Here is a 26,422-nt window from a genome sequence, read left to right on the forward strand (position 1 = left end):
ACAAGACTGACCTGAGAAGAGATTTGTATTTATTTAATATCATAATAAGGAGGTCAGGCACGGTGGTTCACACCTGCAATCCCAGCACTTTGGGAGGCCGAGGTGGGTGGATCACAAGGTCAAGAGATCGAAACCCATCCTGGCCAACGTGGTAAAAACCCATATCTACTATCTTGCTATCTCCCAGAGTGGCCTCAAATTCTTGGGCTTAAGAGATTCTCCCACCTCAGACTCCCAAGTAGGTGAAACTACAGGCACACGCAGCCACACCTAGCTAATTTTTTTGTATTTTTAGTAAAGACGGGGTTTCACTATGTTGTCTAGGCTAGTCTTGTACTCCCAGACTCAAGCAATCTGCCCACTTAAGCCTCCCAAGTGCTGGGATTACAGGCGTGAGCCACCACAACCAGTCAGCTCTGTTTATAATCATCCGAACCCCACATTAACAGGACCTCTAAAACAAGCTTGGTGTGGCCAGAGGTGGTGTGATCCCAGCACTTTGGGAGGCTGAGGCAGGCAGATTACCCGAGGTTGGGAGTTCACGACCAGCCTGACAAACATGGTGAAACCCCATCTCTACCAAAAACACAAAATTAGCCAGGCATGGTGGCAGGTGCCTGTGATAACAGCTACTTGAGAGGCTGAGGCAGGAGAATTGCTTAAGCCTGGGAGGCAGAGGTTGCAGAGCCGAAATCACGCCACTGCACTCCAGCCTGGGTGAAAGAGTGAGACTCATCTCAAAAAAAAATAAAAATAAAAAGTTACAATGTGATCCAACAGGCTAGGGTTTACGGTATTTTTTTAAAAGCAAAATGTCAGTCAATAGGAAATAAGATTTTGCTACTATATATATATATTTTGTTGTTGTTGTTGTTTGTTTTGTTTTTTTGAGATGGGGTTTCACTCTTGTTGCCCAGGATGGAGTACAATGGCACGATCTCGGCTCACCACAACCTCTGCCTCCTAGGTTCAAGCAATTCTCCTGCCTCAGCCCCCGGAGTAGCTGGGATTACAGGCACCTGCCATCACGCCTGGCTAATTTTTGTATTTTCAGTAGAGATGGGGTTTCACCATGTTGGCCAGGCTGGTCTCAAACTCATGACCTCAGGTAATCCACCCGCCTCGGCCTCCCAAAGTGCTGGGATTACAGGCATGAACCACCAAACCCAGCTCATATGTTCTTAACTATTATCAGATTGAAAGTTTAATTGCACAGAAATTCTTTGACCATTTACAATGAATTTAACTATACAAATGACTATACTTTATTTTTCTCATAGTAGGCCCAAAGCATCTTTTTTCTCAGGCATTCACGAAGTCAGCAAAAGAAAGTAATCTTTGATCCAGTGTAGAAATACTGTAAGTCTTCTGGAGAAAAGATAGAAGACTGTAGTTTACATTTAACCATGCCTGAGCCAAATATCAGGACAGACCTTTAAAAGTCTAAAAGTGGCCAGCTGCAGTGGCTCATGCTTGTAATCTCAGCACTTTAGGGGGCTGGGCCAAGAGGATCGTTTGAGCCCAGGAGTTGGAAACCAGCCTGAGCAACATAGTGAGACCCTGTCTCTACCAAAACGAAAAAAAAAAAAAAAGAGCCAGGCGCTCTGGCATGCACTTGTAGTCCTAGCTACTCCGAAGGCTGAGGTGGGAGTACTGCTTGGGCCTAGGAGGTTAAGGCTGTAGTGAGGTATGATGGCACAACCGCATTCCAGCCTGGGCAATACAGGAAGCCCATCTCAAAAATAAATAAATAAAAATAAAGTTAAAAACTGACACTATGTGAGGGTTTTCTTTTCTCCATCTAGAACTGTATGAGGATATTTACATAGAGAAACAAAGAACTTAAAAAAGAAAGAGATCAGCCGAGCGTAGTGGCTCACATCTGTAATCTCATCACTTTTGGAGGCCAAGGTGTACAGATCACTTGAGGCCAGGAGTTCAACACCAGCCTGGCCAACATGGTGAGACCCCGCGTCTACTAAAGAACAAAAATTAGCCAGGCATGGTGGTGCATGTCTGTAGTCCCAGCTATTCAGGAGGCTGAGGTAGGAGAATCACTTGAATACAACATGTGCGTGTGTGTGTGTGTGTGTGTGTGTGTGTGTGTGTATAATTTAAAAAGAGAAAGCAATAGAAAAAAAAAATGAGAGAGATCTAAATAGGTTTCCAAACCAAGGCTGGCAAACTACATACAGCCTTCAAGCCAACTCTCCCCTATCTCCTGTTTTCATATGGCCCACAGTTAAGAATGGCTGTTATATTTTTAAATGGTCGAAACACACAAACACACAGAATATGCAATAGACCTGACATCTATTGTGACTCACAAAGTCTAAAATATTTTTATTAACTGGTCCTTCACAGAAGAATATTCTAAACCAACTATTCCATTTTGCAGATGTGAAGACTAAGGGTTTACCAGAGTTACCCAACATCACTCGAACCACTAATCACAGTGATGGCTAAACACTGGCTCTGCAGATACAGATCCAGGCTTCCTGACCCCTAGATACCCATCCAGTAGAGATCTGCTGATATTGGAGGCATAAACCTAGGTTGCATTTTTTGTGCTGCTTGAGATTTAGTCACTTCTTGGGTTGTGCTTTAGTTGCTTGGATTTTTTAAAGAACACTGACTCGCTAACACATTTTTTTGTTTGTTTTCAAAGATGGGGTCTCACTCTGTTGCCCAGGCTGGAGTGCAGTAATGCAATAATAGCTCACTGCAGCCTCAACCTGTGTTCAAGTGCTCCTCCTATCTGTTTCCCAAGTACCTCAAACTAGAGAAGCCCTGACACCAACCCCGTTCTTTTTTCTGTTATTTTAGACAGAATCTGACTCTGTCACCCAGGCTAGGGGGCAGCAGAATGATCAAGGCTCACTACAGCCTTGAACCTCCCTGGATTCAGGTGATCCTTCCACCTCAGCCTCCCAAGTAACTGGGTCTACAGGCGCCATCATGCCCAGCTAATTTTTGTATTTTTTGGTAGGGATGGGGTTTCAGCATATTGCCAGGTTGGTCTTGAACTCCCAGGCTCAAGCAAACTACCCACCTCAGTCTCCCAAAGTGCTGGGATTACAGGCATGAGCCACTGCACCTAGCCATAATTGGGTGTGTGTGTGTGTGTGACGGAATCTTGCTCTGTCGGCAGGCTAGAGTGTAGTGGTGTGATCTCGACTTACTGAACCTTACTTGACTCCCTGGTTCAAGTGATTCTCCTGCCTCAGCCTCCTGAGTAGCTGGGATTACAGGCATGTGCCACCACACCCAGCTGATTTTTGTATTTTTAGTACAGACGGGGTTTCACCATGTTACCCAGGATGATCTCGATCTCCTGACCTTGCGATCCACCTGCCTCGGCCTCCCAAAGTGCTGGGATTACAGGCGTGAGCCACCAAGTCCAGCAAAATATACACACACACACACACACACACACACATGCACGCACATATATATATATATATATATATATTTTTGTATAGATGAGGTCTTGCTATGTTGTCCAGGCTGGTCTTAAACTCCTGGCCTCAAGTGATCCTCATGCCATAGTCATTTTACTTGGCTGCCCTCCAATGATTAACACCTTTTTTGGGGGAAAAAAATGAAGCCTTTATCCTTTCTTTCTTTTTAGGATCAGTATTTCATTCTGGTCTAATAGCCCTAGTTGATGATGAAAAGTTACTTACAAAAAGATTCTGGCTAATAAATGTAGAAGAGATGACTGAATTTAAAAAAAAAAACAAAAAAAGAAAAGAAAATCAACATTTTATAACAATCCTCAATGGATTAAACCACTAGGTGAAAAGTTGATGGGGACCAGGCGCAGTGGCTTATGCCTGTAATCCCAGCACTTTGTGGGGCTGAGGCAGGGGGATCACCTGAGATCAGGAGTTTGAGACCAACCCGGCCAACATGGTGAAACTCCATCTCCACTAAAAATAGGCATGGTGGTGCGCGCCTGTAGTCCCAGCTACTCAGGAGGCCAAGGCAGAAGAATTGCTTGAACCTGGGAGGCGGAGGTTACAGTGAGCCACGATCACACCACTGCGCTCCAGCCTGGGCGACAGAGTAAGACCCGTATCAACAACAACAAAAAAAGAAAAGTTGATGGGGATCTTTATGAGGGACTACACTGTACCCTGTGACCATGCTGACCAATCTTAGGATCACAAGTCAGTTAACAAGACATAAATACGCCGGGTGCGGTAGCTCACTCCTGTAATCCCAGCACTTTGGGAGTCCAAGGTGGGCAGTTCACGAGGTCAGGAGTTCGAGACCAGCCTGGCCAACATGGTGAAACTCCATTCCCACTAAAAATACAAAAACTAAAAATTAAAAAAAATTAGCTAGGTGTGCTGGCGGGTGCCTGTAATTCCAGCAACTCACAAGGCTGACGCAGGATAATTGCTTGAAACCAGGAGGCGGAGGTTGCAGTCAGCCAAGGTCGCGCCACTGCGCTCCAGCCTGGGTGACAGAGCAAGACTCCGTCTCGAAAAAAAAAAAAGATATAAATATGATTATGTATACACAGTAAATTTCAGGAAAGGCACAAGTTGTTTCTGGAGAGAGGAATGTATATTTCGTGAGATACCTTTCTGAACTATTTGAATGCTTAATTATGTGCATGTTGTACTTTTTTTTTTTTTTTTTTGAGACAGTCTCACTCTGTGACCTAAGCTGGAGTGCGGTGGCATGATAACGTCTCACTGCAGCCTCTACCTCCCAGGGCTCAGGCGATCTCCCCACCTCAGCCTCCTGAGTAGCTTGGACTACAGGTGCGTGTCACCATGCCCAGCTAATTTTTGTATTTTTTTGTAGAAATGGGCTTTCACTATATTGCCCAGGCTGGTCTTCAACTCCTGGGCTCAAGCAATAATCTACCCACCTCGGCATCCCAAAGTGTTGGGATTACAAGCGTAAGCCACCACACCCAGCCACTTTTTAAATTTAAAGGGGATTTCAAAAAGTCCCTTTTATCTTCACAAACTAAAATATAGAAATAGTTTTAATAAATCAATAGTGCAGCAATATAGTTAAAAAGGTAACAAATCAGGAACCAATGTGCTAGTCATTTTGTTTCTAAACCTGTTTCCTAATGTGTAAAATGAGAAGGTATGATTCAAATATGTTCATCTAGGATTTTTCCAGTTGTAAAATTGTGAGTCTCTATCTCCTTTTTTTTTTCGACTCCCTTTTTTACAGAACACCATGGGGCTTCATCAACTTCTTCCATTAAGCCTCAAACTACTATAGTGCATTTTGTTGTTTGTTTGAGCTACAACAATCTAACTTTTTTTTTTTTTTTTATGAGACAGAGTCTCACTGTGTCGCCCAGGCTGGAGTGCAGTGGTGCAATCTCAGCTCGCTACAAGCTCCGCCTCCCGGGTTCACGCCATTCTCCTATCTCAGTCTCCCGAGCAGCTGGGACTATAGGCACCCGCCACTACGCCCGGCTAATTTTTTGTATTTTCAGCAGAGACGGGGTTTCACCGTGTTAGCCAGGATGGTCCTGATCTCCTGACCTCATGATCCGCCCACCTCAGCCTCCCAAAGTGCTGGGATTACAGGCGTGAGCCACTGTGGCCAGCCAACAATCTTAACATTTTATACTCTTATGCATTTTATTGTATGGACATCCATATGCCTCCACTGCTTTATATAGCCCAGTTACTGCATAGATAAGGCAAGAGTGACATAATATCTACCTGATGCCAGCAAACTCCACCTTCTGAGTGATATATGCACATGTGCTGACCTAAGAGGAGTGGGAGAGAGAGGGAGGGAGGGAGGGAAGGAGAGAGGGTGAGAAAGACAAAGAGAGAGAATGATTAACATTAAGGCCATGAAAAATCACAAACAAGAACTCCTAGCTTTCTAATCTCTTCTACCAACCCAAAGTTCAACTAGCTTGTGAGTAATAGACTTACCCCACAGGAAAACCTGTTAGGGTAGGTATGACAGTAGGTGCTTAAAGAGTTTGGCAAGTATAGCTAATGGGAAAGACCAAGTGGATGATAAATGACCAGCTTTACAAATATACTGATCTTCACATATGTTTACATATATATCTGCATTTACATACTCATTTAAGTATCATGTTGTTTCTCATTTTATCTCTCACATTAGAAAATGGAACCCTCAACAAATAAAACGCAGATTTTTCCTGAAAATATGCCCTGTACGGAAATTCCACCTATAATTTGTGGTTTCATAGTATACAAAAACTTCATTTCTTTTGATTAGTGTCAAAATGGGAGGAAAAAAAAAAAAAAACCTCAAATGAGGAGAATTTTCAGAACCAGTTCACAATTCTGATGAACTAATCTTTTCAAGTTGAAATGTTCATTAAAAAATTAATAAATGTGGGTGTGGTATATACTGCCTGGGTGATGGGTGCACCAAAATGTCACCAATCACCATTAAAGAACTTACTCATATAACCAAATACCACCTGTTCCCCAATAACATGGAAATTAAAAAATTTTTTAAAAGACACAATTAAAATATAATAAAAATATTTTCGTTAACAAAATGGGCTGGACACGGTGCCTCACACCTATAATCCTAGCACTTTGGGAGGCAAAGGCAGGCGGATCACCTGAGGTCAGGAGTTCAAAACCAGCCTGGCCAACATGGCGAAAACCCCATCTCTTTTTTTTTTTTTTTTTTTTTTTTTTTTTTTTTTTTGAGACGGAGTCTCGCTCTGTCGCCCAGGCTGGAGTGCAGTGGCGCGATCTCGGCTCACTGCAAGCTCCGCCTCCCGGGTTCACGCCATTCTCCTGCCTCAGCCTCCCGAGTAGCTGGGACTACAGGCGCCCACAACCGCGCCCGGCTAATTTTTTGTATTTTTAGTAGAGACGGGGTTTCACTGTGGTGTCGATCTCCTGACCTTGTGATCCACCCGCCTCGGCCTCCCAAAGTGCTGGGATTACAGGCGTGAGCCACCGCGCCCGGTGAAAACCCCATCTCTACTAAAAATACAAAAAAACAGGCTGGGCGCAATAGCTCACATCTGTAATCCCAGGACTTTGGAAGGCTGAGGTGGGTGGATTGCCTGAGGTCGGGAGTTCGAGACCAGCCTGACCCACAGGAGAAACCCCGTCTCTACTAAAAATACAAAATTAGCCGGGCATGGTAGTGCATGCCTATAATCCCTGCTACTCCGGAGGCTGAGGCAGGAGAATCGCTTGAACTCGGAAGGCAGCGGTTGTGGTGAGCGGAGATCATGCCATTGCACTCCAGCATGGGCAACAAGAAAACTCTGTCTCAAAAAAAAAAAAAAAAAAATTAGCCGGGCATGGTGGTGGGTGCCTATAATTCCAGTTATAGGCAGGAGAATCGCTTGAACCTAGTGGGCAGAGGTTGCAGTAAGCCAAGATCCCACCACTTCACTCCAGCCTGGGTGAAAGAACAAAACTCCGTCTCGGGGGAAAAAAAAAAAAAACCAATGAATACATGCGGAAAATGGGAGGAGGGTTCAGCAAAAAGCAGTGTGATCTGGAAGCCACAGGATCTGGGTTTTGGCCAAGGGCCAACTTACTATCTAGCCTTGGGTAATTACCTAACTTCTCAATCTCAGTTTCTACCTCTATAAATTAGGGATAATAAATACCTGTCCATGAGGAGATGTGGGGAGCAAAGGGGATCAAGTGAAAACCTGAAAACTAAGGTTCCACTCAAATGTAAAATACAGTATAACTTCCTATCTAAACCAAAAATGCTGAGTAAAAATCTGTAACAGTAAACAAATAAAAGATCAAAAAAACAATGAAAAGAGAATGGAAGAATACACAAGATGTTGACAATAATTGTAGATGCTGAAATCAGAAACAATTTTATATTCTTCTCCTATAATAAACAGGGATTATTCACATAATGGAAAAAAGTAACAGACTTTCAAATAAATCACATCTTACCAAACTTTTCTTTAGTCGCCACATATCCCCACGGCCAATATACTGGTCCTTAAAAGTTAACTCCACTAGGTCAAGGGTCACATCCTAAAAGGAATAATCAAATAATATCTCTGACATTACTTTGCCACATTTTATAGTCACAAGGTAATGCCCACTTACCATGGAAAAAAACTTTTTGCAAAAAAGAAAACTACTGGAAGACCATTCAGTAGCAGAACTCTGATAAACAGAATTATATCCTGCCAAAGCACACTTGTCAGTATAGTTGGTAAATCTACAACTAATCCTACAGCCATGGCAGCACGTTGAGTGTGAAGGGTAGTGGGGGACTCATTCTGTATTTTAGTCTGGATACTGGCACACAAACATGACACTGAGCTATGCACTTTATTTACCTATTAACGCCAATAGCACTTTCTGAACAATAATTTTTATCTATTATAACATCACTTCCTGAAGAAAAATGAGAATATGTTCTAAAATGTTAGTATTTTAATATAAAATTTTACATATAGTTTTTTATACAAAAAATGGTTAGGACAAGCTTCAAGAAAAGTGGGGGTGGGTTTTAAATGCAACCTACATACTGCCTACATTCTAAACGACATATAGGCTACGTATTTATTTATTTACTTATTTATTTTGAGACAGGATGGTGCTCTGTTGCCCAGGCTGGAGTGCAGTGGTGCAATCTCAGCTCACTCACTGCAGCCTCCGCCTCCTGGGCTCAAGTGACTCTCATGCCTTAGCCTCCCTAGTAGCTGGGACTACAGGGGTGCACCATCATACCCAGCTAAGTTTTGTATTTTTAGGAGACACAGGGTTCCACCATTTTGCCCAAGCTGGTCTCAAACTCCTGACCTCAAGTCATCCACCTGCCTTGGCCTCCCAATGTGCTGGGATTACAGGCATGGGCCACCACCCATGGCCTACGTGTTTAGTTTAACAAGACAAGGTCTCGTTCTGTTGCCCAGGCTGAAATGCAATAGTGCAGCCATCAGCTCACTGCAGCCTCAATCTCCTGGGCTCAAGCAATCCTCCTGCTGCAGCCTTTCAAGCAGTTGAGACTACAGGCATATAAACACGCCCAGCTAATCTTTTAGAAAAGTTTTAGTAGGCAGGACGCGGTGGCTCCTGCCTGTAATCCCAGCACTTTGGGAGGCCGAGGCAGGTGGATCACCTGAGGTCAGGAGTTCAAGACCAGCCTGGACAACATGGTGAAATCCCGTCTCTACAAAATACAAAAATTAGCTGGGTGTGGTGGCGTGGGCCTGTGATCCTAGCTACTCAGGAGGCTGAGGCAGGAGAATGGCTTGAACCTGGGAAGCACAGGTTGCAGTGAGCCGAGATCGTGCCACTGCACTCCAGTCTGGGTGACAGAGCGAGACTCCATTTCAAAAAAAAACAGAAAAGTTTTAATAAAGACAAGGTCTAGCTATGCTACTCAGGCTGGTCTTGAACTCCTGGCCTCAAGTGATCCTCCTGTCTCAGCCTCCCGATGGGCTGAAATTACCACACCTAGCAGGTCACACATTTAATAGTCGAATACTACACTTAAGTAACCCGTTGTTTCCTTAGTAATCTAACCTTGAGAAAGGGTGCTAATCATTCCAAAAAGATATTCAAGTCCAAAACAAAGACGTACCTTAGGGTCTACGACATTAACATAGACATCTTGATAAGGTCTTAGCCGGAACACTTGAGTCACAGTCTGGTCCACACTGATGGTTTCTAAAACAGAAACAATATCTGGCTGAGACAACACATTTTGAAAAAGCAGGTCCATATATTCTAATCTATAAATACTCAGACATTCAGTAAGCAACACAATTGATCATCTGACATGGGCAACACACAGTCTCTTCCTTTCAGGAGCTTAGAATTTAAACAATTCTCTGCTTTTTTAGGTGAAATAAGACCAGAGCCTAAGCAATCAACAAAAATGGAGAGAAAAAGGGAGAAGGGAGGGAAAAGAAAGAATTTAAGAAGGAAGAGGCTGGGTATGGTGGCTCACACCTGTAATCCCAGCACTTTGGGAGGTCTAGGCAGGAAGGTCACCTGAGGTCAAGAGTTCGAGACCAGCCTGGCCAACATGGTGAAACTCTGTCTCTACTAAAAATACAAGAATTAGCCAGGCATGATGGTGGGCGCCTGTAATCCAAGCTACTCGGGAGGCTGAGGCATAAAAATCGCTTGAACCCCAGAGGCAGAGGTTGTAGTGAGCTGAGATTGTATCACTGCACACCAACCTGGGTGATAGAATGAGACTCTGTCTCAATAAATAAATAAATAAAATAAGAAGGAAGAAAAGAAAGTTCAAAGACCTGTAAAATTCCAGAAGAGGAAGGAGATCTCTTTGGAATGAAGTTATCAGTGGTAAAGAAGAAACAAACTTTTCAATGAGCCCTTAAGTCTGGTAAGAAACATAACAGAGGACAGGAGATAAGGGGAAGGTATGAAGGCCATTTTTAGGATTAAGGTTTTATAGAATTCTTTTAAAATCTTTAAATTGGCTGAATGTGGTGGCTCACGCCTGTAATCCCAACACTTTGGGAGGCCAAGGTGGACAGATAACGAGGTCAGGAGTTCAAGACCAGCCTGACCCATACGGTGAAACCCCGCCTCTACTAAAAATACAAAAAAAATTAGCCAGGCATGGTGGCGTGCACCTGTAGTCCCAGCTACTCAGGAGGCAGAGGCAGGAGAATTGCTTGAACCTGAGAGGTGGAGGTTGCAGTGAGCCAAGATCACGCCTGGGCGACAGAGGGATACTCCAACTCAAAATAAAATAAAATAAAACATTAAAAAAAAATGACAACTTTAATTTTTTTTTTTTTTTTTTAACTGCTCCTTGCAGAGCAGGGCTAACCCTTAGGCAGTGTAACCAGAGTAGCCAGGTTTTACAGAATGTTTTCTCCTCAAATTGAAATATTGAATGGTTAAATATGAGTGGGTAGCCAGGCATGGTGGCTCATGCCTGTAATCCTAGCACTTTAGGAGGCCAAGGCAGGAGGACTACTTGGGCCCAGGAGATCAAGACCAGCCTGAGTAAAAATTAAAAAAAAAAAAATTAGCCAGGCATGATCCTGTGGGCTGGGTACCTGGGGTCTTAGCTACTCCAGAGGTGGAGATGGGAGATGGAGAATCACTTGCCCCCAGGGAGGCTGAGGCTGCAGTGAGCCGTGACTGCACCACTGCACTCCAGTTTGTACAACAGAGAGGCCCTGTCTGAAAGAGAAAACAAAAAAAGGCAGGGGCAATGGTGCAGTGGCTCATGCCTGTAATCCCAGGACTTTGGGAGGTTGACGCAGGCAGATCACCTGAGGTGAGGAGTTTGAGACCAGCCTGGCCAAACATGGTGAAACCCCATCTCTACTAAAAATATAAAAATTGGCCGGGCGCGGTGGCTCAAGCCTGTAATCCCAGCACTTTGGGAGGCCAAGACGGGCGGATCACGAGGTCAGGAGATCGAGAGACCATCCCGGCTAACACGGTGAAACCCCGTCTCTACTAAAAAATACAAAAAAACTAGCCGGGCGAGCTGGCGGGCGCCTGTAGTCCCAGCTACTCGGGAGGCTGAGGCAGGAGAATGGCGTAAACCCGGGAGGCGGAGCTTGCAGTGAGCTGAGATCCGGCCACTGCACTCCAGCCTGGGTGACAGAGCAAGACTCCGTCTCAAAAAAAAAAAAAAAAAAAAAAATATATATATATATATATATATATAAATTAGGCTGGGCGTGGTGGTTCATGCCTGTAATCCCAGCACTTTTGGAGGCTGAGGTGGGCAGATCATGAGGTCAGCAGTTCAAGACCAGCCTGGCCAACACAGTAAAACTCTGTCTCTACTGAAAATACAAAAATTAGCCGGGTGTGGTGGTGCGCGCCTGTAGTCCCAGCTACTTGGGAGGCTGAGGCAGGAGAATCCCTTGAATCCAGGAGGCGGAGATTGCAGTGAGCTGAGACCACGTCATTGCACTCTATCCTGGGTAACAGAGTGAGACTTCCTCTCAAAAAAATAAAAATAAAAATATAAAAATTAGCCAGGCATGGTGGTGCACACCTATAGTCCTAACTACCTGGGAGGCTGAGGCAGGAGAATCACTTGAACCCAGGAGGCGCAGGTTGCAGTGAGCCAAGACCGTGCCGCTGCACTCCAGCCTCCAGCCTGGGCAACGCAGTGAAACTCCATCTCTTAAAAAAACAGAAACAAAAAAAAAGAGTGGGTGACATCAAAGCCCTTTATTTAATTAATTAGCTTATTTATTTAGAGACAAAGTTTTGCTCTTGCTGCCCAGGCTGGAGTGCAATGGCGCAATCTCAGCTCACTGCAACTTCTGCCTCCCAGATTCAAGCAGTTCTCCTGCCTCAGCTTCCTGAGTAGCTGGGATTACAAGCGTGCGCCACAATGCCTGGCTAATTTTATATTTTTAGTAGAGATGGGGTTTCTCCATGTTGGTCAGGATGGTCTCAAACTCCTGACCTCAGGTGATGCACCTACCTCAGCCTCCCAAAGTGCTGGGATTACAGGTGTCAGCCACTGCACCCAGCCATCAAAGCCCATTAAAGCAACCCAGAATTTTTTTGTTTTTTTCTCTTAAGAACTATTTAAGAGTATCTTATTTACTGTCAATTGACATTCTGGTTCCTTGAACAGCATGGCATAGCGATAAGAGGGAAAAACAAAGGATCTGAATCCAGAATGAGTAAGCAGGAATCACCGCTTCTGGCTACGCCTAGACTGTATAGTCCGGCAGAGAATAAACTTCCTCACTCACTCAAGAGTTGTTGAGAAGATAAAGCTAGATTACACAAAGCTCCCAGGACAGTGCCTTGCACATGTGGTGGGCAATCATAAATAAATATTTCTTCCTCCCCAATCCCTACTCACCCAGACTAGGCATTTAACAAATCGTTTGTGAAAAAATGGGACAGATGTGGTGGATCACACCTGCAACCCCAGCATTTTGGGAGGTCAAGGTGTGAGGAACTCCACTTGAGGCCAGGAGTTCAAGACCAACCTGGGCAACAGGCAGGTTGTGTATCTTTTCTTTTTTTTGAGACAGAGTCTCGCTCTGTTGCCCAGGCTGGAGTGCAGTGGCGCAATCTCGGCTCACTGTAACCTCCGCCTCCCGGGTTCAAGTAATTCTCCTGCCTCAGCCTCCCGGGTAGCTAGGACTATAGGTGCATGCCGCCACACCCAGCTAATTTTTTGTATTTTAGTAGAGACGGGGTTTCACCGTTTTGCCCAGGCTGGTTGCAAACTCCTGAGCTCAGGCAATCCACTTGCCTCAGTCTCCCAAAGTGCTGCGATTACAGGCATAAGCCACCATGCCTGGCCTTTTTTTTTTTTTTTTTTTTTTGAGATAGGGTCTCTGTTGAACAGGCTAGAGTGTGGTGGCACCATTATAGCTCACTGTAACCTTAAATTATCGGGCTCAAATTATCCTTCCACCTCAACCTCCAGAGTACAGAGTAGCTGGGACTATAAGCGTCAACTTGACAATTTTTTTTTTAGCGGGAACACAATTTGGTAAGAAGAGAACTGCAGCCATAAAAAAATGAAATCACATCCACTGCAGCAACACAGATGGAGTTGGAGGCCACCGTTATCCTAAGTGAACTAACTCACAAACAGAAAATCAAATACTGCATGTACTTACCTATAAGTGGGATGGAAATAATAGACACTTGGGACTCCAAAAAGAAGGATGGAGAAGAGAATGAGGGTTGAAAAATACAATGTTCAGACACAGATACAATGTTCTGTATCTGTTCTGTCAGATACAAGGTTCACTGTGTGAGTAATGGATACAATAGAAGCCCAATCCCCACCAGTACACAATATACCCATGTAACAAACATGCCCATGTACTGCCTGAATTGAAAATTAAATTAAAATTTTTTAAAAAAAGAAAAGAATTACTTGCCCTCATCCCTTGAAATTATGAAGAGAGGTTTCTTACAGTTTCTGAGGCAGTAAATAAAAAATTCTGGCCGGGCGCGGTGGCTCACGCCTGTAATCCCAGCACTTTGGAAGGCCGAGGCGGGCGGATCACAAGGTCAGGAGATCGAGACGACGGTAAAACCCCGCCTCTACTAAAAATACAAAAAATTAGCCGGGCACGGTGGCGGGTGCCTGTAGTCCCAGCTACTTGGGAGGCTGAGGCAGGAGAATGGCAGGAACCCGGGAGGCGGAGCTTGCAGTGAGCCGAGATCGCGCCACTGCACTCCAGCCAGGGGGAGAGAGCCAGACTCCGTCTCAAAAAAAAAAAAAAAAAAAAAAAAATTCTAAGAATGATGTAATTCTTACCCTTCTGTAAATCTTCCTTAAGTGACTTGACCTGCAAAAGCAGAGGGCTGAAAAAGAAAGCAACAGAGAGTTGGGATACCGTGAGCAGTAACTCCCTAGCATCCTTCATCCCCTACAAAAGGCAAATAGGTCACTCTGGACAATCTGTGACTTACAGCAAAACAATGAGAGAAAGCTCCCTTAGAAACAAAGAAACTCCATATGCACCAAAGGAAATGGATAAACGCTACACAACCCTTCAGTTGTCATCTCAGCTTTAAAACCAGAAAGAGGCCAGGCACAGTGGCTCATGCCTATAATCCCAACACTTTGGGAGGCCAAGGCGGGTGGATCATCTGAAGTCAGAAGTTCGAGACCAGCCTGGTCAACATGGCAAAACCCTGTCTCTATTAAAAATGTGAAAATTAGCCAGGTGGGGTGGCCCACACCTGCAGTCCCAGCTACTCGACAAGCTGAGGCAGAAGAATCGCTTGAACCTGGGAGGCAGAGGTTACAGTTAGCCGAGGTCACACCACTGCACTCCAGCCTGAGTGACAGAGTGAGACTCTGTCTCTTTAAAAAAAAAAGGTTGGGCATGGTGCGGTAACTCGCACCTGTAATCCCAGCACTTTAAGAGGCCAAGGCGGGTGGATCACGAGGTCAGGAGTTCAAAACCAGCCTGACCAAATGGTGAAATCCCATCTCTACTGAAAATATAAAAATTAGCCAGGCGTGGTGGCATGCACCTGTAATCCCAGCTACTCAGGAGGCTGAGGCAGGAGAATGGCTTGAACCCAGGAGGCGGAGGTTGCAGTGAGCCGAGATCACACCACTGCACTTCAGCCTGGGTGACAGAGTGAGATTTTGTCTCAAAAAAAAAACATAAAACAAAAAAAACGGCTGGGTATGGTGGCTCATGCCTGTAATCTCAGTGCTTTGGGAGGCCTAGCAGGGTGGATGGCTTGAGACAAGCCTGGCCAATATGGTGAAACCCCACTCTCTACTAAAAAATACAAAAATTAGGCCAGCTGCGGTGCCTCATGCCTGTAATCCCAGCACGTTGGGAGGCCAAGGCAGGTGGATTACCTGAGGTCAGGAGTTCAAGACCAGCCTGGGCAACATGGTGAAACCCTGTCTCTACTAAAAATGCAAAATTAGCCGGGCATGGTGGCGCATGCCTCTAATCTCAGCTACTGGGGAGGCTGAGGCAGAAGAATCACCTAGGCCTGGGAGGCAGAGGTTGCAATGAGCTGAGATTACACAACTGCACTCTAGCCTAGGTGACACAGCTAGACTCCATCTCAAAAAAAAAAAAAAAAAAAAAAAGGAGGAGCAGGAATGGACAACTTTTGAAAAATTATTTGTTGATCAAATCCTAGAAGGCATGAGCTTTTTTTTTTTTTTAAGACAGGGTCCCGAAGGGGGAGGGGGGAGGGATTGCATTGGGAGTTATATCTGATGTAAATGATGAGTTGATGGGTGCAGCACACCAACATGGCACAAGTATACATATGTAACAAACCTGCACGTTATGCACATGTACCCTACAACTTAAAGTACAATAATAATAAATAAATTTAAAAAAAAAAAAAAAAAAGAATTAAAACAATTTCAAAAAAAAAAAAAAAAAGACAGGGTCCCACTATGTTGCCCAGGCTGGTCTCGAACTCCCGGGCTCAAATGACCTACCCCACCTCAGCCTCCCAAAGTGCTGGAATTACAGGCTTGAGCCACCACAGCATGAACATTTTGAAAGGCAAAGAGAGTTATCTGCCCTTCAAATCCCTTGGACATCATCTGGAAACAGTGAATTGCCCAGTGCCATGGATCCTAAGAGACACTCACCTGTATTCATCGTTGGGGTGTGCAATCTCTACAATGTCTCCAAGCTTGATGTGAGGAAACACTTTGGGGTTCACAACTAGCTCATCATCTGAAAGACAATTCAGCGACTTCAAGTAGAAAAACACTCATTAGGTACATTGTGTATGTTCTCATTACTGGTTCCTCACAACCCTATCAGGATAGTATTGCCACCCCATTGACAGATGAGGCTCTATTTTGAAATGAGGCTTACAGTGACTAATGGATTCACACAGGAACACCAAGAGCAGTGGAGTGGGATGGTGCTCAGGTACCTTTGTCTCCATACTCCGTGCTCTCTCTACTACTGCACTGCTTCCAGGGACAGAGCAGCCCTCAGTATCTGGGAATTAGGCTTCTGGACAGCCTTTTACCCCTTCAAATATTGTGTATCTGGCATATAACAGGAACAAAACAGGCTGGTTTCCATAGATACAGCACAATTCCTTACAGTTATTCAATGTTCAAAAAATTTCCCAAACAGTATCTTAATGTGACCCTCAGAGTAAATCTTTAGATTTAACAGGAGTAAGAAAATAACCTCAGAGAGGCCAGGAGCAGTGGCTCACGCCTGTAATCTCAACACTTTGGGAGGCCGAGATGGATGGATCACCTGAGGTCAGGAGTTCAAGACCAGCCTGGCAAACATGGCGCAACCCCGTCTCTACTAAAACTACAAAAATTAACCGGGCGTGGTGGTGGGCGCCTGTAATCCCAGCTACTTGGGAGCCCGAGGCAGGAGAATCACTTGAACCCAGGAGGCGAAGGTTGCAGTGAGCTGAAATCACACCACTGCACTCCAGCCTGAGCGACAGAGTGAGACCGCGTCTCAAAAATAAATGAATAAATAAAATAAAATAAGAGGGATGTGCTTTTATGTTTATCTACCCCTGCCCCTCTACCAGGGATGGGGAGAACTCTCTCAAATATTGCAAACTCAGAAGCATAAAGACAGAATGACTGTTTCGCTGTTTTAATTTGGGAGGAAAAACATCACTTTTAATTATGCTAATATCATGACAATTAAGTATATCTAGATTTCAAATATAACCAGATCCAACAAAAATTTCGCCTAATAAAATCAAACAATGGGTTACTCCCAAATTTTTGTTTTGTTTTCTTTTAGAGATAAGGTCTTGTTGTTGCCTAGGCTGGCGTACAGTGGCTATTTATAAGGACAATCCCACTATTGATCAGCACAGGAGTTTTGACCTGCTCTGTTCCCAACCTGAGGTGGTTCACATTTCCTAAGGCAACCTGGTGGTCCCCTACTCCTGGGAGGTCACTAGACTGACGCAGAACTTATTTCAGACACCCAATCAACATAATGTCCTATAGTCTGAAACTCCTGGGCCCAAGTGATCTTCCTGTCCCAGCCTCTTGAGTAGCTGTGACTACAGGCACACACCACAGCACCCAGCATCCCTAATTTTATCTGCTATGTTTCCACCGACAGTTTCACGACAAATCCTCCGTTGAGCTTCCCCCCTAATTTACACAGTCTCAATTAAGGTCCCTGAGAATACATTCCCTTCTGCTTGGTTTTATCATTTCCTTTTTGCATGTCTGTCTTACAAAACTGAAAGCTCTTTAGGGACAAAGAACCTTGCAGTATTCATAATCATTGCGTCTGGCACAGGTATACGCCTAATAAATATCTGTTGGTTGTTTCTTTTTTATTATTTTTATTTTTATTTTTAAAGACAGGGTCTTGCTCTATTGCCCAGGCTGTGCAGTGGCGTGATCTTGGCTCACAGTAACCTTTGCCTCCTGGGTTCAAGCAATTATCGTGCCTCAGCCTCCCTAGTAGCTGAGATCACAGGCACGCACTACAACACCTGGCTAAGTTTTGTATTTTTAGCAGAGATGGGGTTTCACTATGTTGGCCGGGCTAGTCCTGAACTCCTGACCTCATGTGATCTGCCCACCTTGGCCTCCCAAAACGCCAGGATTACAGTCATGAGCTACCATGTCCAGCTGTTAGTTGTATTTTGATCTATAGTCTTGCAGAAGACTGGATACAGCATCTAGCTACCTTTGTATTTTATACATCAAAATATGTATTTGTATACATTGTATATACTGTATCCTTCTCTCTGCCAAAAGTTATGTTTTATTCCACTCCACAAATACTTAGGCAATATCAACAGCATACAAAGTAATAACAATAGACTGTACATTTTAGCAGAAATTGTAGTTTAAATATAGCAATGCCTGTAGTCTGGTAATTATAACGGCTTCATTTATTGAGCACAGAGTCTAATACTCTGCTAAATGCATTACATGTACCACCTTACTTAAGCTTCACAAGGCTCTATGATAGAGAAACTATTGTTTTCCCTTTTTGGTCGTCCTTTCCCTCTGGAGGCTTGTATCTACATAATGCAGAAGTAAATACACCCTAAAACACAACATTAAAAAGACTCATGTGGGGCGCGGTGGCTCATGCCTGTAATCCTAGCACTTTGGGAGGCCGAGGCGGGCGGATTGTCTGAGCTCAGGAGTTTGTGACCAGCCTGGGAAACATAGTGAAACCCTGTCTCTACTAAAATACAAAAAAAAAAAATAGCTGGGCATGGTGGCATGCACCTGTAATCCCAGCTACTCGGGAGGCTGAGGCAGGAGAATTGCTTGAACCTGGAAGGTGGAGGTTGCAGTGAGCTGAGATCATGCCGCTGCACTCCAGTCTGGCGACAGAGCAAGACTCTGTCTCAAAAAAAAATAAATAAGTCAATAAATAATAAAATAAAATGACTCATTATATTGTTAACTCCAATTTCTGAATAAGGCTGTCAAGACAGAACGGAAAATTACTCCCTCACAAAAGAAAAAAAAAAGTATACTAAGTGCCCTTTTATTCTTCAGATTTATGGACTCAAGGTGCTAAGGAGAGCTGGGTACAGTGGCTCATGCCTGTAATCCCAACTACTAGGGAGGCTGAGGTGGAAGGATCCTTTGAGCTCAGGAGTTCCAGACCAGCCTGGGCAAATGGGGAACCATGTCTCAAAAAAAAAAAAAAAAAAAAAGAAAAGAAAGGAAAGGAAAAAAAAATAGATGTTAAGAGAAACTATTCTAAAGCCCCTCAACTTTCAGATAAGGTACACTAGGAGCTTGTTCAAGGTCACCAGGAAAATTATAAGTAGAGCAGATATTCAGACTATAGTTCAGTGCAGGATACCATGCTGTATCCTGCCCCTTCTTCCCATGCCTAGAAGCCAGGCGAAAGTTCATGCTTTGATCATACCTGCTCTGTGCACATCTATGCTGCTTCTCTCTCACTCAGTGTAAAAACTGATATATGGTTTTAGTTTCTCTTACCTGCCAAACCAGTGCAGGCTAGAATTTTATGGAACATACACGGAAGATTTGTAATAAACAATGCAATTCAACAAATGAAAGGTAGTAAACCGGCAGCATTCATAATGTTCCTTAAAAGTCTGAATGCAATGCATTTAGAAGGGTCCTGCCATCCTCCTTGTTGCTTTGTCTGTTTAGCCTCAATTGTCACGAGTCAGTGTGTAATTTCAAGGCATTGCACACACCAGAACCTCAGCCAACTTACAAAACCTCTAAAGACCAATCGATACTGACCACTGCCCCCAAAGCCCTTCTTGTGGATGACGAGTTTGTAGACCTTTGTTGTTCTCATCTTGCACTGTTTTTCCCTTTAGCTGTTCCAAGCTTGGGGCAGAGAAGTCATCTTGCCTCCCTGCCATTGAAATACAAACAAAAAGGTTGGAAAGTCAGACTTTTCCTTGCAACCACTCTTTGATTTTAGGCCAGTGAAGATACTGGTGTTGCTCTGCTGTGAAGCGGTGCCAAGCGACTCTTGGATGAAGTCACTTCTCCAGTTACAAGGAGCGATGGAGAACAAACAGAACCACAGAATCCAAGAACTAAGGGGAATTCACGCCAGGGGCTAGTCAAACCTAGGAGAAGGTATTCTATCACACCCCTAAAGGGGAAGCATTGCGGTGAATGGGTACTGATCACCTTGTCTCCATCTACATCAATAACAACCGAACATTAAGGACATCTTAAAAGAAGTTAGCCCACTCATTTTGTAGATGATGAAAGTGTGAGTCACGGCAAGGGACTTGCTCAAGGTCACTTGAGACTTAGAGATACTCCCACCATCCTCATTTTGCTGCCAACGTCCTGAGCAAGGCGACCACAAAGAAGAGGAAGGCAGGAGTTTCCTCCCCCCAAACCTCGGTCTGTGTGAACTCTCAGCGTACCTTCCCTGACTCCCTTTCACAGCTGAGGCCGCTGAGGCTCAGAGAGGGAGAGAGACTTGTCCAAGGTCACACAGCGGATTGGGAATGAGGGCCAGGACTCGAACCTGGGCCAAGGCCCCCTACCTCAAGCCCCCCTCAGTCCCGAGTCTGGGGCGGGCAGCCACTCACCGAAGCTCTGGAGCCCCTTCCCGCCTCTGGCCGGGGCCCCGAGGGCTGGACCCTCTCCAGGTTCCCCGCGCCTCCTCCAGATACCCCGCCTACGCCCTCGCGGCCCGCGCTGCTTCCGCCCCTGAGCCTGAAGCGCCTGCAAGGCCCGCCCCGACCGTGTAACGCTCACCTGAGAACCCGCGCCGCTCCGGTGGCTCCGCCCCGGGGCCCCGCCCCCTTCCCGCCCTGGCGCCCCCGCGCCGCTCTCGCCGGGCCTCCGCCTCGTCTCTGTGGCCGCGCCACTTCCTCATCCGGGGCTTGAGCCGGAGGCGGGGTATTGCGTGCGGCCTCTTGCTTGGGCCACCTCCTGGCGTTTCCTGCCCTCGAGCCTTAGAGCCTCCCGCCCCACGGAGGAAATCCATTTCCTCCCAGTCTATCCGAAATAGACCCATGGCCACAGAGCTTCGTTTGCGACTTAGTGGTCTCCCCGTAGGGGAAACGAGATCCCTCAGAGCTCCGTTTTCTGTTACATGAACGAGGTTAATGACTCCTGTGGCTTCACTGGGCTGCTAAGAGGCGCCAACGAAGAGTTTCTGGGAGGACTTCTGTAAAATGCAAGGGGCTGAGCACGCGAGAGTTAGTGTGATGGCCCCTGCTGGGAAGTGTCCACTTACCGGGGGCTTTTCAAACCCTTAAACTCCAAAGGACTTTCTGCGCCCCTCTGGTATTTTAATAAGAATGGCTGCCTGCCTTCACAGTCCTTATGTAATCATTGCATCCCTATTACGTGATGGATTCAGGAGGCAGATACTATCCTATTTCACAAACCGGGAAACAGCCTGAGGACACAAACCCCTTCAGAAGGAAGCAAGGACGAATCCTGACCCGCTCCCAGAACAGAGCCTTTAACTAACAACATCCTTTGGTCATTCCCAGGGCACACCTAAACTTGAATCTGTCAGGATATCTTTCTCTCCCAGCAGAAAACCAGAGAGCTGGGTGGGCCGGGTCAGGCTCTCGCCGAAGGCTCCTGACAATTGCCAGCTCCGCCTGCTGCCACTGATACCCCCGCCCCCAAGTCCAGTCCACCGTTTCCGACCTGAGCGGCAGCAACTCGATAGGACCTCCCTGCTTCCCCTCTTGCAGCCCGAGAGATCTTATAACTGGAATCAGTGTCTCGGTCACGCCACTCCTCTGCTGCTTCTAATCACACTGACTGCTAAGTCTAAACGACACAGCACTTGTCTTACATTTCTTTATATCTTTAATGCTTACGGTGCCCGTTTCTTACGGATTTGGGAAACTTAAAAATGTTGAAAGAAAAACCATGGTATACCGTAGTGAAACATTCTACAGTGGACCAAGGGGATCCTGGGACAGGACAAGCAACGTTCTTAAGCATGGATGCCTTTACGTTGGGACTCAGGAGAAGTTAGGTAAATAACGCAAGTATTAAGTAATTGCGATTTTTTTTTTTTTGAGATGAGGTCACCCTCACCCAGGCTGGAGTGCAGTGGCGCGATCTTGGCTCACTGCCATCTCTGCCTCCCCCGCTCATGGGATCCTCCCACCTCATCCTCCTAGTAGCTGGAATTACAGGTCCGTGCCCAGCTAATTTTTGTGTTTTTTGTAGAGACGGGGTTTTGCCATGTGGCCCTGGCTGGTCTCAAACTCCAGGGCTCAAGCAATCCGTTCGCCTTGGCCTCCCAAAGTTCTGGGATTACAGGTATGAGTCACTGCAGCCAGGTTTTATTTTTTTCTTTCCGAGACAGGGTCTAGCTCTGTTGCCCAGGCTGGAGTGCAGTGGTGCTATCATAGCTCACTGCAACCTCAATCTCCTGGGCTCAAGCGATTCTTCTGCCTCAGCCTCCCAAGGGACTGGGAACTACAGGGCAAGCCACCACTCCTGGCTAAAATTATTTATCTTGTAATAAAACATATATGATGAAGTGGATTGCAACAGTTACAAAATTTTTTAAGAATAACAATGTTATGTTTAAAAATGTTTCTATGTTGCCACTTCAGGAGACACACCCAGATCCCCCAAGATAGTTTCTGTCTTTAGAGACAGTGGTTGATGGGACATTCTTCCATCTCAGAGGAAGCTAATAGAATTCTCTCTTCTTAGCCCTCAAGGGAGTTTTATTCCATCTCCTGAGAGATGTCTATAATGGGACGTCTTAAAAAGGCATATATTTTAACTTTTTAACTTGGCCACTCTCATAAAGAAACTCTGAAGGCCAGGAGCCTGAGGCGGGCGGATCACTTGAGGTCAGGAGTTCGAGACCAGCATGGCCAACATGGTGAAACCCCGTCTCTACTAAAAAATACAAAAATTAGCTGGGCATGGTGGCATGCGCCTGTAATCCCAGCTACTCAGGAGGCTGAGGCAGGAGAATCTCTTGAACCCAGGAGGCAGAGGTTGGGAGGCAGAGGTCACAGTGAGCCGAGATCCCGCCACTGCGCTCCAGCCTGGTGACAGAACGAGACTCCGTCTCAAAAAAAAAAAAAAAGAAAAGAAAAAGAAAGAAAAAGAAAAGAAAAGAAACTTTGAATCGTTCAGTTTTTTTTGTTGTTGTTTTTGTTTTTGTTTTTAAGAGACAGGGTCTTGTTTTCTTGCCCAGGCTGGAGTGCAGTGGTGGTACCATCATAGCTCAATGCAGCTTCAAACTCCTGGGCTCAAACGATCCTCCCGCTTCAGGCTTCCCAGTAGCTAGGAGCACAGGTGCATCAACATCTGAGCAATTTTTGTTTTGTTTTGAGAAAGAGTCTTGCTGTGTCACCCAGGCTGGAGTGCAGTGCCATGATAACCGCTCACTGCAGCCTCAACCTTCCAGGCTCAAGTGATCCTCCTGCCTCAGCCTCCAGAGTAGCTGGGATTACAGACACACATCACCAGACCCAGCTGTTTGTTTCTTGTTTGTTTGTTTGTTTGTTTTTTGGCAGAGACGATGTCTCACTGTGTTGCCCAGGCTGGTCTCAAACTTCTGGGCTGAAGTACTTCTCCCGCTTTCGCCTCCCAAAGTGCTGGGATTACAGGCGAGAGACACGGCGCCTGGTCGAGTTCTATTTTTTAACACAAAGGTGTATGATTTGGAGCAAGTCGATTTAATTCTCTGTGCCGCCTCAATTCTTCCCCTGGATAAACATTTCTTCCTTCCTTCAAATGTCCGTCTAGTGTCTAGTTTTGTGCTGGACACTGCTGTTGGTGCTGAGCATTAAGTGATGAACAAAACAGACAAGGTGGAGGAAGATAAATTATAAACGAGTCAATAGAGAGATGAGACACAGAAATTGCAGCTACTGTTAAAGCTATGAAGAAAATAAAACAAGGTTCTGTAACCAACTGGAGGCAGGGGTGCCGTTTATTTAGCGGTCACTGTGATGAGAAGAAGCAGAGGAGTGTCGTGACCCAAAACACTATTTCCAGTATAATAAGATCTCTTGGGCTGCCAGAGTGGAAGCAGGCAGGCCCTTAGAATTGTAGCCGTCCAGACTAGAAAAACGGTGGACTGGAACAGGGTGACAGCAGTGGACGTAGGCACTGGGTCCTGTGGCTCAGCGGGAGCAGCGCCAAAAGTTGTGCTTCCCTTTGAAAATTTGAGTCGCAGGGGCGGGATTGAGGGAGGCTGGGGTTAGCAGAGGGCGGGAGGTCAGAAGCAGGAAGAGCCTCCCCTTGGAGTGCGCGCGCGCGGTGCGGGGGCGGGATTTGGGCGAGTCCGCATGGCTGGCTCGGGCCCCGGATGAGGAAGTGCAGGGGGACCATAGAGACGAAGAGGTGGCGGCGGCCGGAGCGTCCCCGGGCTCTGTCGGCTCCGTAGGCTCAGGTAGACTTGGCGACGACTGGGCTGCAGCTGCAGAGGCTGAGCTGGCTGGGCAAGCGCGGGCCGCGGAGCAGGTCTCAGGGTAAGAGGCCGGGGACTGGAAGGCTTCGGGCGTAGCCGCCCCGCCCCACTCCGCCCTAAAGGGACCCTCCGCCGGGTGGTGCTGGCTAAAGGGGAGTCCGGGCCCCCAGCCTTCTTGGGGCGCGGAAAGGAACCAAGGCTGCCCTGTGGGCGGCGGAACGACCCAGGGAGAGGGAGGAGACCAGGCCCCGCGTCGCTAGAGAGAAAAGCGGCTTCTCCAAGTCATGGCTCCGACGCGGGAGAGAGACTCCTCTTCAACCTCGATACGACAGGGATCCCCCAACTTATCTCCTCGCAGAGGACGACGCCCCTTATCGGAGGCGTACGCTCTTTCTTAGCGCTCATCCGTTGGTCAGCAGAGGGAGACCCACTCCCGGGGTTCGAGGGGCATTCTGAACTTATCCTGAGGAGGAGTAAGAGATAACCCCTAAATGAGACCTTTCCCCCAACTTTGGTCAGCGTCCCCCAGGTGAAGAGTGAGACTCAACTTGCCTGAAAGTGACAGAGGGGATCTTTCTTCCCAGTAAGAAAGAGACTTACCTTCCTCCTTTATTTTTCACGTGTACCCCAAGATACGGAGAGGAAGACCCTGAAAATTTACTTTATGGTATCAGAAGTCAACCTTTCTCCCTCTCCCATCGCGATGTCCACAGAGGGAGCCTCGCTTCTCTTCTTCCCTTTAAGCCTCTTGGTGTGCAGTGAGCTCCTTTCCCTTGCACGATTAAGAGCATGGCTTTTGGAGTGTGATAGTTACAAACCTGGGTCTCTCATTTAACATCTTTGTGACCTTGACTATTTGTTTAACTTGTCTCAATCTCAGTCCATCTCCAATTTGGGTTCTGTTTTCTTAAAATTGTCATGCGGGCTAAGGGAGCATTTGTGTAAATACTAATTACATAGTAAGCTTTTGGTAAGCTGTTGCTGTTACTCTTAACTTCATCTGTTAAAAAAGAAAATTAATATCTTGCACAGAGAAGCATATTTTTCCATGCGTGCCCCTCCCAACCCCCATCACAAGTGTTCGAGCATCCTTTCTCACTGGAGTGGAAGACTCCCTCCCACTTAGGGGTTAGAGAAAGAGACATTTCCAGTCCCCTTAGATCCTACTGTACAATACCCCCCCCCCCCCAATTAACAAAGAGAGCATCAATGAAAATAATCAAGAAAAAAAGACTTAGCTTTTGGAAACAGGTCTGTCCTCTTAAGAGAAAGGGAGACCTGATGCCAGAAGCCAGCCCTTCCTTTGTCCACAGAAGGTATCACTGCTTCCTGACTGGTTGGAGATGTCCTCTCCCACTCCCTGACTTACTGTAGTGACAAAAAATATTCCATCTGCACGTCCTTCCCACCCCCCAAGTGGGCGATTCCAAGTTCTTCCTTTCTTTTGCTCTCCCAAGAAAATGAAGACTCTGTACCTTTGAGGAGCGATCTCTTACCTCTTGTATATCCAGAATGACACAGATTGTTTCTTTTCTCCTTTTCCTTTGTAAAAGAGATGAAAATCTTTTATACAGGAAGCCTCTGTCAGTAGAAATCAGGAGCTTTTCCACGGTTTCACTCCTTACGTGGAGACAGACGGATCCTTTTTCTGGATGTTATTAAAGGGAGGAAATGGGAAATAGTCCTTGATGCTTTTGAGATTTTCTGCACGCTCCTCGTTGAAGCGCTTGGCCCTGTTTAGTGTATGAACTTCCCTGCCTCACTTTCAGTTTGTCTTGGGATTTTATTAAAAGACTCTTCTTTCTCTTTCTCAAGAAGAGGCCCATTCTCCAAATTCCCTCACGGAGGGAATGACTACAATGTCTGAATCTTTGGAAAAGAAAGCCCCTTTCTCAAGGTGAAAAGAGTATTGCGAGCTTCTGAGGGCCTGGTCATTATTGTGAGTATTGTTCCCTGAAGCAAGCATGGCAGTGCCTAGTGTTATTAACAGCCCCCTTGCTTTGGAATTAAAGGGAGGGGAGACTTTCAGATTCGGGATTGTTGGGGCACACGGTTTTAGGTTCTGTTTTCTTTGTGGGTTTTTTTTTGTTTGTTTGTTTTTGTTTTTTTGCTTTCTTATTTTTT

General features: G+C 45.8%; 2 protein-coding genes and 1 long non-coding RNA gene across 51 annotated transcripts in view; 1 reads left to right on the forward strand and 2 right to left on the reverse strand.

Moving 5' to 3' along the window:
- DEPDC5 (DEP domain containing 5, GATOR1 subcomplex subunit) overlaps positions 1 to 20,762 on the reverse strand; it is a 166,778-nt gene extending 146,016 nt beyond the window's left edge. For 30 of the 40 annotated variants that reach the window (XR_010578372.2, XR_010578375.1, XR_010578374.1 and 27 more), the window contains exons 1-7: positions 20,475 to 20,677; positions 19,660 to 19,777; positions 16,051 to 16,138; positions 14,227 to 14,273; positions 9,562 to 9,647; positions 7,917 to 8,000; positions 5,706 to 5,755 (exon numbers count right to left, since the gene is read on the reverse strand). Coding sequence is in view for 27 of the 40 variants with exons in the window: in XM_074003906.1 (XP_073860007.1) it covers positions 5,706 to 5,755; positions 7,917 to 8,000; positions 9,562 to 9,647; positions 14,227 to 14,273; positions 16,051 to 16,138; positions 19,660 to 19,717 (413 nt within the window). In the remaining 13 variants the exon portion in view is untranslated. Of the gene's footprint in view, positions 1 to 5,705; positions 5,756 to 7,916; positions 8,001 to 9,561; positions 9,648 to 14,226; positions 14,274 to 16,050; positions 16,139 to 19,659; positions 19,778 to 20,474 lie in introns of all 40 variants that reach the window. The other 10 variants (XM_074003916.1, XM_074003914.1, XM_074003912.1 and 7 more) reach the window with 1 other exon arrangement.
- Positions 20,763 to 23,790: 3,028 nt separating this feature from the next.
- On the reverse strand, positions 23,791 to 25,948 carry LOC141407848 (uncharacterized). The gene is made up of 2 exons (XR_012418815.1): positions 25,774 to 25,948; positions 23,791 to 24,761 (listed from the first exon to the last, which is right to left on the reverse strand). It is a non-coding gene; the product is annotated as an uncharacterized lncRNA (long non-coding RNA).
- Positions 24,220 to 26,422, forward strand: part of PRR14L (proline rich 14 like) — a 72,166-nt gene continuing 69,963 nt past the window's right edge. For 6 of the 10 annotated variants that reach the window (XR_012418811.1, XM_074003901.1, XM_005567522.5 and 3 more), the window contains exon 1: positions 24,220 to 24,359. The gene's annotated coding sequence lies outside the window, so the exon portion shown is untranslated. Of the gene's footprint in view, positions 24,882 to 26,113; positions 26,238 to 26,422 lie in introns of all 10 variants that reach the window. The other 4 variants (XM_045363761.3, XM_005567523.5, XM_015457290.4 and 1 more) reach the window with 4 other exon arrangements.

The sequence above is a fragment of the Macaca fascicularis genome, chromosome 10 (assembly GCF_037993035.2).
Source record: "Macaca fascicularis isolate 582-1 chromosome 10, T2T-MFA8v1.1".
NCBI classification, from domain to species: Eukaryota; Metazoa; Chordata; class Mammalia; order Primates; family Cercopithecidae; genus Macaca; species Macaca fascicularis.